At 35.5% G+C, this 17619-nt stretch overlaps 1 protein-coding gene across 23 annotated transcripts in view; it reads right to left on the bottom strand.

Annotated features, from left to right (window-relative positions):
- Positions 1-383: 383 nt before the first annotated feature.
- mybpc1 (myosin binding protein C1) overlaps positions 384-17619 on the bottom strand; it is a 45330-nt gene continuing 28094 nt past the window's right edge. For 12 of the 23 annotated variants that reach the window (XM_051107769.1, XM_051107768.1, XM_051107772.1 and 9 more), the window contains 18 exons: positions 16694-16818; positions 16450-16555; positions 16202-16368; positions 15919-16084; positions 15479-15585; positions 15253-15389; positions 14494-14653; positions 14307-14411; positions 13545-13733; positions 11877-12011; positions 11612-11779; positions 11445-11533; positions 11168-11360; positions 10250-10389; positions 9964-10123; positions 7216-7352; positions 6295-6481; positions 385-1068 (listed from right to left, as the gene is read on the bottom strand). In XM_051107769.1, coding sequence (XP_050963726.1) covers positions 950-1068; positions 6295-6481; positions 7216-7352; positions 9964-10123; positions 10250-10389; positions 11168-11360; positions 11445-11533; positions 11612-11779; positions 11877-12011; positions 13545-13733; positions 14307-14411; positions 14494-14653; positions 15253-15389; positions 15479-15585; positions 15919-16084; positions 16202-16368; positions 16450-16555; positions 16694-16818 — 2590 coding nt within the window. In that variant the 3' untranslated portion in view covers positions 385-949. Of the gene's footprint in view, positions 1069-3475; positions 3516-6294; positions 6482-7215; positions 7353-9963; positions 10124-10249; positions 10390-11167; positions 11361-11444; positions 11534-11611; positions 11780-11876; positions 12012-13544; positions 13734-14306; positions 14412-14493; positions 14654-15252; positions 15390-15478; positions 15586-15918; positions 16085-16201; positions 16369-16449; positions 16556-16693; positions 16819-17619 lie in introns of all 23 variants that reach the window. The other 11 variants (XM_051107754.1, XM_051107755.1, XM_051107760.1 and 8 more) reach the window with 2 other exon arrangements.

Raw genomic sequence — 17619 nt, 5'->3', positions numbered from 1 at the left:
CAAAAACTTTTGACAAGCAATATAAATAGTGATTAATGTTTTCACACTAAAAATTCTCAACAAAAAAGTGTACTTCAAATACAAAAATTTACCTAAAAACAAGCTTGTCATTAGACATTGATGACAAAATGACCATTTAATGTATAATGTGTCATTTAGGACACAACCTTTGTTTAAAATGCTGTACAGTTTGGACACAAATATTTATAGATAACTAAACTTGCATTTTCTAATGAAAATATCAGTGCTTGCAAGCCTGCGATGGAATAGTTAATCTTTTAAAAATAAATGTAGACGTAGATGCAGTGTTGCCAAATCTTGCAGTTTGCATCAAAATAATATATTTTGAAACAAGAAACCATTTAAAACAAAAAAAGAAACCAGTTTTTCATACAGAGACATTTATTCAACTGTCATGCTAAAATGAACATTGGCATGTACTATCAAGTATCCTTAGACAAGCGCAACATTTTCTTTAACATTCAATCTTATGTCTGATCTGATAGTTGCACAGTATTGATTTTGCATATCTAAGTGGATTTCAGTACATTCATTAAAGAATGAAAGAAGCGGGTTGGAAAACTCAGGGGGAAAATCAAACAAGAAAAGAAAAGAAAGAAAAGAAACAGCAAAACCCAGACTTTTCGGACCACCCTCGTCTCCCAAACCCAGAAAAACTTAACTGAACCGCATTACCATATCTGTAACTGGCTGCTATAGATTTTCCACAAAATATTTTGAAGCTACAATCCAGTTCGCTAAAGTCATGCATTTGAGTTTCAGTGGCATTTCTTTAAAACAAAGCTTGATCGCACAGTGACAGACGCTGAGTTTTCTATAACTATAGATCCATGTCTGAACACAGCATACCATGCCAAAGTTTAGACACATGTGCCATTCTTTGTAGTAGTGACAGGGATTTCTGGGTAATTATTGGGTGAGTCAGCCCTCAGTTGGATTCCTTCTTCTCTGACTCTGACTTCTCAGCAGTCTTAGACTCGTTCATGTACTTATCAATGAGGTGTAAGGGAACGCCTCGCTTCATCAGCTCAAAGAACGTAAAACCTCCTGAAAGAGGGGAAAAATAGACAATCAGAGAGATGATACTTAAAAATTTGATAAATAAAAATTATGAAATACGACTCTGTTGTGTACAACATATAGCAGCCTTGAAAGTATTTGGACATGTAAGCCACATTTAAAAATGTCTTTGCATTAAATAACATTAAAAAAAAATAAATAATAATTTTTAATTTTTTAATTTTTAAAACAATAGATAACACTTCTTCATCAAGACACCTGTGTGAGCTTCAAACATCTGATAGAAATCATCCTGACAAAAAAAGGTTATAAAAGTGAAAAACATAATTTGTTTAAAGTCCACTGCTCTTGTGAAAAGTAACATTTTAACATACTAAAAATAAATTACTAAGTAAATGAAAAAATGGAAATAATATACGATCAAAGAGTATATTTTAGTGTAAACTGTATGTAATGTTTTCTGACATTTAATTGCATGTTCCTTATTTATTATAGTATAAAAAAGTAAATTAAATGGAATTAGTTGTGCTTTTTTATATAAAATTTCATAATAACATCTGTTGTCTTTGAAACCTAGTAAAAGTGTATCACCAAATGTATTTGTAAAACAAAAATATTCTTTAGTCTAATTTCTATAGAAACTTGTATATATATTTGTAATTACACATTTGTAATAATGAAGCTGCAATTTAGTACATTTAAAATATATTAACTTGTAACTTCTAATATGTAATATTGAACAAAACACTTTAGTAAAAATTATAACCAAATACTTTTAGTATGTGATCAACACATAAAAATAAATGTATTTTTTTAAAACACAACATAAGATTAAAACATAATGATTAAAAATGTACTTTAAAGTAAAAAAAAAAATAATTACGAAGTGCGTTGCAGTGCACACTACATACATTTTAATTTAATTTAATTTAATTTTTTTTCTAATACAAAGACATTCAAGTTTTAAAATATAATGATTAAAAATGTACTTTAAAGTTTTTTTTTTTTGTTTTTTGTTTTTTCAGTTACAAAGTGCACTGTGTGGTGCACAACTCCATACAATTAATCTAATTTTATTTTATTTTATTAAATTTTATTTTATTTTATTTTATTTTTCGGTTTGTTATTTTCTAATACAAAGACATTCAAGCTTTTAAGTGTGACTTAAGTGTCCAAAAACCTTTTTAGGCCACTATATACAGAGAGAAAAGGTAGAGACGGACAAATAGCGTGGAAAAGAGTAAAAGGACAACACTGAAATCAGGACAGGAATCGTGTCAGTGTTCGGCAGGTGCAGCACAAATGTTGAGGCAGTGAGTACAATCATCTCTGCAAGCTTTTGCAGCTATTCAGGGGCTCATAACTCAACATTGCATGTCTTGTCATTGCCTGCTGTAGCATGTTGAGCTGCATGGACAGTTTGTTGAATGTGCTCTAAATTAGGCTGCATTATGCAATACGACCACCGTTATAAATATATACGAAGCACATGTGGAAGCATTTGCAGAAATAACACATCAGAACTGTGTTTCTTGAGCAGGGATGCTTGTCTTGACTTTGGTCTCAAGAGAAACAGGCACCTCATGCTATTTTGTGGTAGTTTTTCTGTCTAAAATGGCTAGGTATTTAGGTTTACACTGTGGTTTAACTGCGCATTTTCATATGCAAAACCAGCCTGTAACAGATTTTTCCATGTCACAAGTAACGTTACGGTACTTGTTATATTTATTTAGTTGTGTAATTAATTCAAATTACTTTTTCAATGCATTAATTTACATTTGAGTTCTCTTCACCCATATTTGGAGGAATACGGATATAAGCTGCACAAGTATGTGCGTGCATGTTGTATATATGTTGCATGCTTCATTGATACCTTTTTTCCACCCATGCCAAAATGTATGGTTTTCAAACTTCAAAATATTGCTGGTAAATGAAAAAAAAAGTCCTTTTGTGGTACAGCCTATATGTCACTGCATGCAAACTATGTTGGGGGGGACAAACACTTAAAATAGCACATCATAAAGTAGCATTTCCAGTGTAAAAATGGCTGCAGGCCAAGCATAGCGCTTCCAGTCTGGGGAAGAAAGAGTCTCGGTTAGATGCTGTTGAGAAAAAGTAACACAAAAGTATTTTAGCATATATTTATAATTCGTTTTTATAACGAATAGTGCAATATTGTGACATTCCCCAATACTGGTTGACTTGGTCAAAAGCATGCACAGTGTAAATTCTGCATGGACAGAGCTGTTTAAACTTAAAGTGGTTTTTGGAGTTCTTGTGGAATCCTGTACAACATTCTTGAGTCTGAAATATGATTGTTGGATTTTAGAGCTTTACACAGCAGCAAAAAGCAAAAGCAGGATTATTGGCAACCAAGGGATGCAGAATGAATGAAAAATAAGCTTCATATGCCCGAAACCATATGAAAGCTTACCTTGAATGAGAACAATACAGTAACTATTCCTGAGTGATGACTGGGGGAGAAAAGAAAATACGGATTAAACCCAAAGTTTACATGAGGGAGTTATGTGTGCTTCAGGGTACATCGCTGACTTAGTCATTACAGATTTAACATGAAGGAGTTAAAGGACATAACGCAGTCTACCAAGAGGGAAACACAGCAATATGACAATGTATGAAAACATGATACAATATGCAAACATTGGTGTGTAATCAGAGTTTATAATCAGGTCCAGGATTTTCCACAGACCTGCTACACAGTGTGCAATATGACTGTGTGTTTTTGTGACTGTTGCATTATGGGATATGTGGTCCAGTGGCAGTAGTGAGATGAAATTAGGGTTGCAAAGAGGTGAAAAATTTCCAGTAATTTTTCCAAAAAGAAATTTACCAGAAATGTTCTGCCTTTTAGCAACCCTAGATGAAATTGCTTTGGATTTGCTGCATGCTGTTGCAAATTTTCAGTTTATTCTAGTTGTAGTGGAGTAACAACATACACTTTTAAAAATAAAAGTGCTTTGCGATGCCATAGAAGGACCTTTTTTGTTTAAATGGTTCCACAAGAACCTTTAACATCTGAAGAACTTTCTATTCTTTGTGGTGAAAGAAGGTTCTTCAGATTCTAAAAAGGTAAGAAAGAGATGGCATCTTCTATGGCATCGCTGTGAAGAACCTTTTAAAGCATCTTTATTTTTAAGAGTGTATTGATATGGTCATATCTTGTCGAGAGATGTCTTGCAGAAAGATCACAGCTGCACACAAATGTACAAATGTAGCAGGAGACAAAAAATGACTGTCTTAATTGTCTTAATCTGTCTATTATGGAAGCCTGTTTCCACCATAAAAAAAGTGAATTGTGACTTTTTATTTTGCAATTCTGACTTTTTTTTCTCACTGTTGTGTAATACAAATTTGCAATTCTGACTTTTTTCAGAATTGTGAGATATGAACTCGCATTTGCGAGTTATGAAGTCAGAATTGCAAGATATAAACTCACAAACGCAAGTTATAAAGTCAGAGTAGCAGGATAAGAAATCACAATTGTGAGAAATAAAGTCAGAATTGTGAGATATAAATGAGCAATTATGAGTTATAAAGTCGGAATTGCAAGATATAAACTCACAATTCAGAGAAATGCAGGAATAGCGAGATATAAACTTGCAATTCTGAATTTTTTTCCTCAGAATTGCATGATATAAAGTCGCAATTGCGAGTTATAAAGTCAGAATAGCGGGATATAAACTCACATTTGTAAGGAAAGGAGTCAGAATTGTGAGTTTTTATATTGCAATTCTGACTTTATTTCTCGCAAATGCAATTTCTTATCCCGCTATTCTGACTTTGTAAGGTGCAACTGAAAAAAATCGCAATTTTGACTTTTTGTTTGTATTTCGCAATTCTGACTTTTTTCCTTAGAATTGTGAGATATAAACTCACAATTGCGAGTTATAACGTCCAGTTCTGAGGGGGAAAAAAAATGACTGATATGTTCTCAGAATTGCGAGTTGATATCTTATAATTCTGACTTAATAATTGTGCGTAATTAAGTCAGAATTGCGAGACATAAACTTGCAATTCTGAGAAAAGAAGTCTCATATTATATATATCCATATTGCTATATGCTATATGGCATATTGTTAATGACATTTATTTTATTGGAAATGATTAAGAGATATTTTTTATAAATGTTTTTATTAAATCAAACCCTGATAGGACATTTAACAATGTTAAGTCATCTTTAGCCTTTGTATGGTAAGATTTTATTCTCATTAAAGTTCAAAAACTGAATTATTGTGAGTGTATTAATATGCTAACTGCATAAAATCTAAGATTGTGATTAAATATTCTGATTAAGAGCCTTAGTAATAAAATACTTTAATATTCTAAATGAATTACCTAAGTATTACCTGTTTTTTAAATCCAATGCTGGAATATTTTCTATTGCCAAAAAGAAAAAAGTCTTGCCATATTAAATGCTTTGTTTGTTGTGATAAAAAGCTTCACAGTACTACTATAAACGTGCATAAAATGAATGATAAGAATGATACATAGAACCAATATAAATGAAAGGAATAGTTAAAAAGCTTGTAATCTTTTACCATATGACTTCCACACTATACTTACCCAGGAAATCCACAGAAGTCATTGGGAATGCTCATATTACCAGTTTAAAAGACAAAAACTGAATTGTAATGATGGAAAGTGCTGTAATCGTTCCAAACCCATAAGACCTTCATTCATCTTCTTAACACAAATTAAGATATATTAAATGAAATCTGAGCACTTTCTGACCATGCATAGACAGCAACGCAATGACCACGTTCAAGGTCCAGAAAGGTATAGTAAGGACATAGTTAAAATAGTTCATGTGCTACTTTTTATGTTCAGAAAGCTTTCAGATTTCATCAGAAATATCTTAATTTCCATTCCGAAGATGAATGAAGGTCTTACAGGTTTGGACCAGCATTAGAGTGAGTAGTAAATAACAGAATTTTAATTTTTGGGTGAGCTATCCCTTTAATAACTGTATTAGCCATATATAAAGCACTGATCTTAAGATGCCGTATCCATGTCTGAGGTGATAGATCAGGGATGCCCAATCCCGTTCCTGGAGATCTACCTTCCTACAAAGTTCAGCTCCAACCCAGATCAAACAACTGAAGCGGCTAATCATGATCCTCAGAAGCACTTGATAATTACAAACAGGTGTGTTTGATCAGAGTTGGTTCTGATCTCCACAGATCTGCAGAACCAGGATTGGGTTGGATGGTCATTTCCAGTGCACAGACTAACCTTTGACCTCAAGTTTGCAGTCCACCTGAGCCTCTCCAAGGTCATTGACAGCCTTGCAGGTGTAAACACCTCCATCAAACGGGCTGGGCTTGCGGATCTCAAGCGTACACACACCCTGGTTGCTGAACATGCGGTAACGTGGGTCGTCTATGATGATAATCTTGTTTTTCATCCAGATTACCTTAGGCTGTGAACAGTAACGGAGAACATGGTAAACAACAGATAACATTACTAGTGAAAAGGAACCAAAGCAACAAACACGTGGAGTGAGAACTGCTACTCTTCTCACATGTAGAGTACTGAGTGACAGAAAGACAATATGATCCAGCGCGTCTGTGCCCAAAGATTATAACTAGCAGGTGTTGTTAAGCCCATTGGGACACTCGCAGGTCAGGCCACAAAGAGCTAAATACAGGTGTAAAGCCTTGAACACATGGTTGGAGGCCAGCAGAATCAAAGACTTTCTCAGAACTTGAAAAAAAAGCAATGTGCATCATAACCTTGTGTGGGACAATAGGTTTTCATAGGTTCACTGATGTTCATTCATATTTTTTGGTCAATATATGGATACTTTAGATCGTTTAGCAAGGATTGAGTTTCTCTGACCCTGTTTACACCTGGTGTTAACATCAGTGGACAGCACTAAATATAGATTTAAACAAGGTCCAAAATGTTTTGTGATCGGATTACTCATTATATTCAGAGGTTGTTAGAACCTCATGTGACCATGTTGCATTTGAACGCCAGTTCTACATCCTAATGTGTCTGTGAACAACTGCCTACTGCCTAAACATGGCCTTCATCTTGTGAACTAAATTGAAGTGTGCTTGAATAATGGTTAAAAACCATTAAACATGGACATGGACTTACCTGTCAGAACAGGTGGCAGAAAAAAATCACGTGGCAAATATAGTCACCTACCCGAGGGTTGGCACGCACGCTGCAGTTCAGGGTGGCGTTGTACCCAGCGACGGCGAAGGTGTTGATGAGTGGCTGAGTGAATGTTGGCGGCTCTGTGAAGTCACGGTCGTTATACTCTGGGATTTTCAGTTGCAAGCCTGATTGAGAGTGAGAGTGAGAGGAAGAGCGAGAGGAAGAGGAGGAGGAGGACGACGAGTGAGAGGGGAAGGGAGAGTGGGACTTTGCATGATACGAGCCGAGAGCTGTATCATGGGGGAATATCCCTTATGTGATGAGGAAGAGACAATATTTATCGTCAGCATTGGCGAAGCGTGACACACACAGTGTGTTAAAGATATAATCTGCACTTGGTTATTGTCAGTCCAATAGTTTGTGGCTAATAAACAAATCTTTGTTTGTAGCATATAGGGAGAGTATAGGTGGTGGAATCATCCAATTTGTGAAGCTACTACAAATTGCAGATCGTACCTTTAACATCCCAGTAAAGCCTTTAAAGCTCCTCTGAGTCAAAACTCAGACTTTACACCAGGGGTGCGCAATCCTGCAGGACTGAACAACCCTTTTTACACCATGTCCAGGGAGATCCATTTCAATTAAAATCCTGACTAAATATATAAAGACACACCAAGCAGGATGTTGATTAGTAAAATAGTGTTAATTAGGACATCAGACCTTGGGTACCAAAGCTGTAAATTCCCTTGTGATTTCTCAGATTATATACTGTACAGTGCATTGCGAAAGTATTCATACCCCTTCAGTTTTTTCACATTTTGTTATGTTGCTGCCTTATGTTAAACTGCTTTTAATTACTTTTTCTAACATCAGTCTACACTCCAAAAAAAACAAAATTTATTAAACATAAAAAACTTAAATAGTTCCATTGCAAAAGTATTCATACCTGGGACAGTTGAAATTTAACTCAGGAGCATTCATATTGCTTGTACATGTTACTAAATAGTGGCTTAGAGACAACTCTGTGAATGTCCTTGAGTGGCCCAGCCAGAGAAACATAAGAGAAACTGGAGAAACCTGAAAGTGTGCGTCTGCCCCCATCCAATCTGAGGTGAAGAGGTGAGAAGGATAGCACGTAATTGCCAAATGCTGATGTGCAAAGCTTGTCGCATCAAACCCAAAAAGACTTGAGGCTGTAAAGGTGCGTCAGCTAAGTACTGTTATGTATAAATACTTATGCAATGTACTTATTTCAGGGTTTGTTTGTTTTTTTATTTGTTGTGACAAGTCTGTTTTTGCTTTGACATTATGGTGAATGGAGTGTAGATTAATGTGGGGGGAAAAGTAATTTAAAGAATTTTAACATAAAGCAGCAACATAACAAAGCATAAAAAATTAAGGGGTGTTAATACTTTTGCAAGGCACTGTATGTTAAATAAAAATAAAATAAAAATTCATGCAGTTCCACATCAGCCAGGCCTAAAATACTACTAAAAGTGAACATGTTAAGGTTAAATGTTTTAATTAAAACTGCTGTAAGTGATTTCTGCACCATCTGTGAAAACAACATTTAAAAAAAAGGATTGTTTTCATTTAATTTCTTTTGGTTTCATCCAAATCAACCTAAAGTGCATTTTTATTTTATTTTATTTTATTTTATTTTATTTTACTTTATTTTTATTTTATTTTATTTTATTTTACTTTATTTTTATTTTATTTTATTTTATTTTTTTTGAACACCATACCACCTACAGCAATGCACTATTGTTTGAAGTTGGAAGAGAGCTTTTCTGATTAGCTAAAATGTCCGGATTCTATTTTGCTGTTTACTGGGCTGTCATAGCTTAAAGCGGTCATGAACTACCTTTTTTTTATTATTTTGTACTGTTATCTGAGGTCCACTTATAATGTCATCTAAATTTCCACATCAAAAAACATAATTTAAAAGTATTTAAATTACTATTTTCTATCCTGTTTTGACCCCCCTCATCAGAACGCTCTTTTCAAACAGGCGTGGTGAATTGTAGACTCGTAAGTAAATGCCGACTGCTGTGATTGGCTAAAAGTTGTGTATGTTTGACAGCCTACATCCTTTTCAGATGGACACATAAATAACAGACAAAGCAATAGTGACCACGTAATAAATACAGTTACAGTTTTACTGTCGGATCCTATATAGTTGGTACAGCATTGTCTTTTAGTTTGTAATTGTGCCTTGTTTGTAAATTAATGGTAAAATGAAGTGAACAAAGGACCAAGTTCTTACTGTGTCATGGTCTGGAACTTAAAGTAAACTTAAATTAAAAATAAAGTTCATCCACTCTTCCCTAATGTTGGGATCAGAAGGAAGGCAATGCAAAGACTGTGTCTTGTTGTTTTTGAAGCCATCTCTATCGTTTTTTAGCGTAGCCTCTTGTTATTTACACTACAGGCGTGAATTGGTGGGCGGGGCTAAACAGGCAGTGATGTAGAAGCAGGCGTTGATGATCTTCTGCGGAGGCGGGGTTTAACCACTCTATCATGTCATAGAGTGGCACATTCCACAACCTGTCGTTTTGGCCAAATTGCTTCAATATGAGCTGTTTGTAGACTAATGAGAAAGATTTGAGTTCTGAAACTGTTGTTTGATTGATGTTGATGTTTTTAAAGTACAATGAGTTTTTATTTTTCAGGACACCCAGACATTTTATAAGCGGTATTTCGTTGAAAAAAAAATAAAAATCACTTACGGCAGCATTGAAAAGGATTTAGACAAGCAGTTAATTTACAAAGGAGTAGAGCGGAGCAGAGCCTTACCTTCTTTCACGATCAGAGCACTGTCTTTAGTGGCAGTGGCACTTTCACTTAAGCCCACCATGTTCTCTGAGTAGATCCTGAAGAAATACTCATTACCCACCACCAGATCTGAGATTGTGATGCAGGTACGATGGTAGTGCTCTATACATGTGTACCATTCCTGTGTGACACACACATGCTAATCAGACTTTTTAAAACTTTAAATATTACAAATTCTATGTCTGAAGTCAGTGTTAAATATGAGTATCATAGAAGTAGAGTGAAGAGACAAAAGTTTTCTTCAGACCATTGTCTTTTTATCAGCTTTCTGGATGGTGTAGCCTATAATGGGTGCATTGCCACTATCCTTGGGTGGGTTCCAGTCCAATGCTACATTATTCCCCCAGACCTCATCAATCTTTACAGCCTGTGGTGGGCCTGGAAGATCTGGAAAAAACAAAGCAAATGAAAATATTCAACTGTTTTTGATGAAGAACATGATGAGTTAACTCTACATCATATACACTGCTGTTCCAAAAGTATGGGATCAGTAATATTTGTAATGTTTTAAAAGAACATTACAAGTTAAAAAAGAACAGTGTTTATTCAAAATATAAATGTTTTATAACAATGTAAGTCTTTATTATCACTTTTGTATCAATTTAACACATCCTTGCTGAATAAAAGTATTCATTTTTTTCAAAGAAAGAAAGAAAGAACAAATTTACTGACTTCAAACTTTGAACGGTAGTGTATATTGTTACAAAAGATTTCTATTTTATATAAATGCTGTTCTTTTTAGTGTTTTATTCAGCAAAGAATCCTGAAAAAAAGTATCACGTTCCAAAAAACATTTTAAGCAGCACAACAGTTTGCAACGTTGTTAATAAATCAGCATATTCAAATAATTTCGGAAGGATCATGAGACACTGAAGACTGAAGCAATGATGCTGAAAATGCTTTGCATCACAGAATTAAAATTCTATTTTAAAGTATATTAAAGTAAAAAAAAAAAAAAACTATTTTAAATTGCAGTAATATTTTACAATCTTAATATTTTTTCTGTATTTTTAATCAAATGAACAGCCTTGATGAGCAGGAAAGAACATCGAACATCTTACTGATCCAAAACTTTTGAACAGCAGTGTATTTAGAAATATAAAAACTAATAAAAATGACTTAAACTTTCTTTCTTCTGTTTTTAATAGCATTTTTCTTAACTAACCAACAATCTGGATGTCCAGGTGGGCCGTGTCGACATGATTCTCCACTTGTACGCTCAATTCGTATTTCCCAGAGTGCTTGCGCTCAGCCTTGCGGATGAACATGATGCTGTCACATTCTGAGTTGCGAATGTTGATGGTTTGGTCAATCGGCTGACCCTCTTTCAACCAGGTGACTTTTGGCCTTGGTTTACCCTAAAAAGACAAAAAAAATGTTTTTTTGTGACCAATAGGGGAGGAATTCGTTTAGGTGTTTGTTACCGTGATCTGTTGACTCACCACGAATGGCACAACGAGGTTGACGACTTCGCCGACCTTACGAATGTACGTCTGCTTTAAGTGTCGAGGTATGCGAATCTTAGGAGGCTCTGCCAAACAAACGAGAGAGTATTACTAATATGCTAACAGTTTGAATAAACTAGTGAAATGTGGCAGTAGGTTCTCACCGATAACCTCTTTGACCAGTATGGAGTGTTGGATTGTGCGTGGTAGACTGGCCCCAGCTGCATTTATGGCCTTGACACGCACTAAGATCTTGGCCTCCACTGGCAGACCGGTTATAGTGTATCTTGTTTTTTCAGTCAGCTCTTTATTAGCAAGTATCCATTCGTCAGCTGTAAAATAAAACATTGCAAAAACACAAAATGGCATGAACACCCGATGGTGGAGAACCACTTATGCAAAGCATACAGTGTTTGTTTTTAGTCTTACTTCCTTCAAAGCAGTATTCAATTTGGTAGCCATCAAGTCCAGCGGCACCGATGGTGTCTGGTGGTCTCCATTTAATTGTCACTGTGGTGTCTGTGACGTCATCCACCACCAGCATTGTGGGTTCACTGGTCACAGCTAGTCAACGTATTTAATAAGGGTAGTAATTAGAGTTGCTGAATATTTTAGTCTCGATTTTTTTCAGTTAATATTCTTTGCATAATCTGTTCTAAAAGAATTAGAAGGAAACACGATGCGTTAAGAGCTGGGGGGTGAAAACTTTTGGAATTTGAAGATCAGGGTAAATTTGACTTGTTTTGTCTTTTGTAGCTTCTGAAGTACTAAATGAAAAAAATAGATAATATTTAAGCACAATCAGAAAAATGTACACGTCTTCATTAAGTTCAAAAGTTTTCATCCCCTGGCTCTTAATGCATTGTTTTTCCTTCTGAAGCATCAGTGAGTGTTTGAACCAAGTTGAGTCCCTGAGTGAAATCATACAGTCATAGTTGGAAAGGGTTGAAATACACAAAAATGCTGAAAAACCAAAGAATTTGTAAGACCTGAAGGATTTTTCTGAAGAACAGCGGGCAGTTTAAATGTTCAGGACAAACAAGGGACTCATGCACAACTATCACTAGACAAAAAAAAAAAAAAAAAAAAACACAGCTGTGGATCATTCAGGTTACAACACAGTATTAAAAAACTTTTGAACAGGGTCGTTTTTATAAATTTTATAACTATTGTTTTCTCTTGTGGACTGTATGTAAATGTCTTTAATGTGAAATATCTTATTCAGGTTAGTACTAAATAAAAAATAACATGCATTTTGTATGATCCCTCTTATTTTGGTAAAATAATTAACATTTTGCAAGGTGTATGTAAACTTTTGACTTCAACTGTATATTTCAAATGCATCGTGTTTGTTGTTTATGTAAATTCTCTTTTATTTAGTCTTTGTTTATTTTCGATTAGTGTAATAATTAGTGTCTCTGAATGTTTTGTTCTGTAATAATTGCAAAATATATATTTCTCAGATTCGCTCTTCGACACATGAATTCATTTTAATATTATTTTTCTATACATTTTTCTCTGTTTATTTATATAATTAATGATTTGATTAATAATAATTAGTGTTACTAAATGTTTACAGCCACTATTGTTTTCATACTTTTTCTAAAACCATAAAAATATATATTTCAATGCATCAACACATACGTATTTTTTTCTATTTATTTTATTCATTATTTCACAAGGATTTATCATTAGTCTACATTCTTTTAGTCTCACGCAACTTTTCATGTCTAAGCTGTGACTGAAGCAAAGACTGTGTCTGATCTCATAACATTATAATCCGCAGATGATTTGGCAGCCATTATAAAGTCATACTCAGCATCTTCTAAATCTCAGGCCTGTCCTGTGGAGGTCACAGTCCAAATGTTTTGGATGCTGCTGTAAACAGAGCAACACCTGTCGTGTAAGAACCCGAAAGGGAACAGAACAGCTCTGGTGTCTCTGCAGTGTCTTTGTCTTTGTCGCCCTAATGGGATATGTGTAAGTGATCATGCATGTGTTGCGTTACATAATAAAGACGGCGGCACTCATGACATGACTGATCTGAAGAGACACAAAATCCCATTGATAATGCAGATGGGCCACTTGTGTACTCACCCAGGGGAATGAAAGGTTTGGAGGGTTCACTGGGTTTGGAGACGCCGATAGCATTAACAGCGAAGATTCGCACCTCATATGGCACACCTTCAATCATCTTTTTTGGCTCGAAGGTGGTCTCTTTGCAAAGGTCAAAGTTGAGCCTCATCCATCGAGAGCTTTGTTTCTTCTTTCGCTCAATGAAATATCCTGTGATATATCAACAAAAGCATGGAAAGCATGGTTATACTAATAATAGTCACAAATTCACACTTGCATATTTAAAGGAGACATATAAATGTGTCCCTAAAATCCATTCACTCCTTTTTTTTAATCCCCAAAAGGCCTAAACAGTCTCAATTAAAGCCGTTTTGATTTTCTGAGCAGTATGATGTCATATTGCTCAGGCCCCACCCACAACCGCTGACAGACTGTCCCGTATTAGCATATTTCCACCACCGAGGGTGCAGTGAATTGGTTTTATTTTTGATGGTAATGTGCCACCAAATACCCAAAAAATGGAAGAGAGGGGGTGGGGTGAGCAGTAGCTTATTATCATTTAAAGAGCCATGTGCTGAAATGGCTCACTGTGAACAGAGCTGGTAAAACGGTGTTGTTTTACGTGACCATTGGGGAATTTTAACCAAAGAATGTTACAAACATTTCACAAAGACCCTAAAGAATCATAAGAACTTGTGGAAAATGGGCATCCGATGTCCCATTTAAGAAGGTCATATCAATCTACCATCTGATGCATTTTTTAAACACAAGAAGTTGATTTACCAAGGATGGGGGAACCACCATCATAGCGTGGCGGATCCCATGTCATAGTGCACCAATCTCCACCCACATCAGGAACCAGAGGAGCCCCAGGAGCATCTGGGATATCTAGATAAAACAAAATATGGTACAATTTACAGTGCCATCACCCAAACAAACATTGCGTTATCTCAGAGAAAAGTTGTCTTACCTACAACTTTGATTTTAACAGTAGCTGAGTCCTCTCCAGCTTCGTTTTGAAGGACGATCTTATAGTTTCCGGTATCTTCTCTTTCTGCAACATCAATAGTGAGGCAGGTGTGGTCTGCAAACGTCTCTGCACGCACCCGATTTCCTGAGTCAAGGATTACCTGAAACAACCCATGAGCACAGTTTAATCCAGGTCTTTCTGGTTATATATTTTTAGGGCTTGAGCACCGGTGGTGCAGGTACCCTATTGGAATTGCTAAGTTTCTTCTTCTTTTTCCTCTTCTTCCTCTTCTTCTCCAAAATGAATCACATTTTTGAGGGCCTAAACATGCTCGGAAACTCAGGAAACTTTGCACACCCGCCATAAGTGGTGAAAATTTACATCTGATATGGGTTTCAAAAGTGGGTGTGGCAAAATGGCTGAATAGCACCACCTATTAATATTCAGATATAATCATAGCGCCACCTGTTGGTGACAGGATATATCATGCTTTACACTAACTCAAACATCCCATGTTCAATCTGCACCAAACTTTATATGTTTGATAAAAGTGTGAAAACATCTACATGCCAATACTCAGTTTTAGTCATAGTGCCACCAGCTGGCAGCAGGAAGCTTGGTGCATATAAATGACTTTGACATATTCCTTCTGTATTTAACACTTTAAACGCATGTTGTGGTGAGCCCCGGGGTGGGGGTCCTTTCAACGCTGCTTGCATCTTTAAGTATATATTACATTTTTGTTTTCTTCTCGCTCACCCGTTCTCCCTTCATCCACACGACTCTGGGTGCTGGTTCTCCACTAATAGGGATCTCCAGGCGGAGTTTGTTTCCAGCCACAATGGTCACAGTGTTATCCTGGGCATTCAGTGCCTCTAAATGCACCCTGGGTGGATCTGCAAAGTTGATCCGAATAGCATTCTTTCAGAGAGCTTATTAGCATAAATACAATAAGCAATAGAGAACTTTTGAATTATTGCTGTACCTATGATGTGCACTTTGGCAGACAGCGTCTGCGTGTATCCTTCAGGAACAAAGGTATAGTCACCAGCATCATGAATAGTGGAGCTCTCAATGTCAAGGTTGTGATTCCTGGAAAGTCGAATAGAAAGCACAAGTGAAAAAGTGAAATTGGTCGTAGCATGTTTCCACCGCAGAATTAAAAAAAAAACAGTGATGTCACATGGACTGTTTTAACAATGTCCTTACTACCTTTCTGGGCCTTGAATGTGTCAGCTGTATTGCTGTTTATGCAGGGTCAGATAGCTCTTGGATTTCATCAAAAATACGGGTTTGAGCAATGAGGGTGAGTAATTAATGCTGGATTTTGCAATGAGGTCCAGTTGATACAGGTATAGTTTTAGTTATCTGTCATATAAATTTATTTGTGAGTCGGTTGGTTTAATATTGAGTGAGTTGACGTACTTGGCTCTGTGCAGAATGCTGATGCGTTCGTTAGGCTGGACCAGCTGACCGTTCTTGTACCAGCGGCCCGGGACGTTTCCAGGGTAAATCTCACAGTTCAGTTTAAGAGGTTTACCCAACAACACTGTCACACTTTGTAGATCCATTAAAATCTTCAGAGGCTTCACTGAGTCGGTGAATTTCAGGTAACAGGAAACAAAGGAAAAAGACAAATATTAATGGACGAAGGCAAATTTAGAGGTTTAGAAGGCAAATGTCACTTTCTAAAGCAATTTTATCATACGATCGACTTGAACGTGAGCTTCAGTGGTGCCCCCGGTGGCCATCAGGGAGTAGGTGCCAGTGTCGTCCTTTGTGGCGTCATCAATGATCAGCCAGTGTTTGGTCCCCTCGGATTTCACGCGGTACCGTGAGCGCACCCCTGTGGGGACCTCCACTCCATTCTTCATCCTGTACCAGGATAATCAGCAAAGTATGAGGATTTTGCACAAAAACTGGGTGTTAAACACCTAAAATCTCCATCGCACATACCATTTAACTTTGGCTCCTTCCTCAGACACTTCACACTCCAGTTCGATTCTCTCGTTCACTGTGGTTTTTACCGGCTCCAGCTTTTTCACTATGTTCACAGGCAGTTCTACATAGGGGGACCAAAAGGAGGCCGAGAGTATATCATGAAATCATTGGCAGGCAGTGTTCAGGAAAGTTGCTTTGAAACAATCAGCATTAATCAATTCTGTCACTTTTTGAGGATGAAATCGTAGGGTGGACGCACCTTTCACAAACAGTTCAGTGGTGCACTTCTCATCTCCCGCAGAGACTGAGTAGGCAGCATCATCACTTATCTGACAGTTGTTAATAACCATTATCCGTTGAGTGCCTTTGTGCTCAAAGATATACCTGCACAATCAATTCATTAGTTACTGGAAGTATAATGAGGATATTTTTACTTGACATCCTTAATTTAAAATTAGTTGGATCTATCTATCTATCTATCTGTCTATCTATCTATCTATCTATCATCCTGTCATTCATTAATTCATTCAAGTTATCATTTATTTATTTATTATCTTATATTTATTCATTAATTTATTTAGTTTTTTTTCTTTATTTATTCATTAAGTCTTTATTCATTGGTTGTCATTTAGTTATTTATTAATCATTTATTTATTGATTGCTTCATTTATTCATTTCAGTCATTCATTTATTCATTCATTCATTCATTCAAGTTATCATTTATTTATTTATTTATTTCTTATATTCATTTATTTTTTTTTCTATTTAAGATTGATTCATTTTTATTTATTTATTATCTTATATTTATTCATTAATTTATTTTTTTATTCTGTCTATTTATTGATTGATTAATTTATTCATTTTTGTCATTCATTCATTCATTAATTTATTAAGTCATTGTCATTCAGTAAGCATTCTTTTTATTTATTTATTTATTTATTTATTTATCCATCCATCCTGTTTTATTCATTTAGTCTTTTGTATTAATTTATTCATTCATTCATTCATAAACATATTCATTAATTTCTTTATTCAGTCTTAGTTATTTATTTATTCATTTATTCATTCCGTCTTTTATATTCATTGATTCATTAATTTCTTTATCCATTCAGTCAGTCTTATTATTTATTAATTTTTTATTTAACCTGTTTTATTATTCAGTCTTTTATATTCATTCTTTCTTTC

The sequence above is a fragment of the Labeo rohita genome, chromosome 4, assembly GCF_022985175.1.
Source record: "Labeo rohita strain BAU-BD-2019 chromosome 4, IGBB_LRoh.1.0, whole genome shotgun sequence".
Classification (NCBI taxonomy): domain Eukaryota; kingdom Metazoa; phylum Chordata; class Actinopteri; order Cypriniformes; family Cyprinidae; genus Labeo; species Labeo rohita.
Note: the sequence above shows the minus strand (reverse complement) of the source record. Positions and strands in the feature narration are given on the sequence as shown.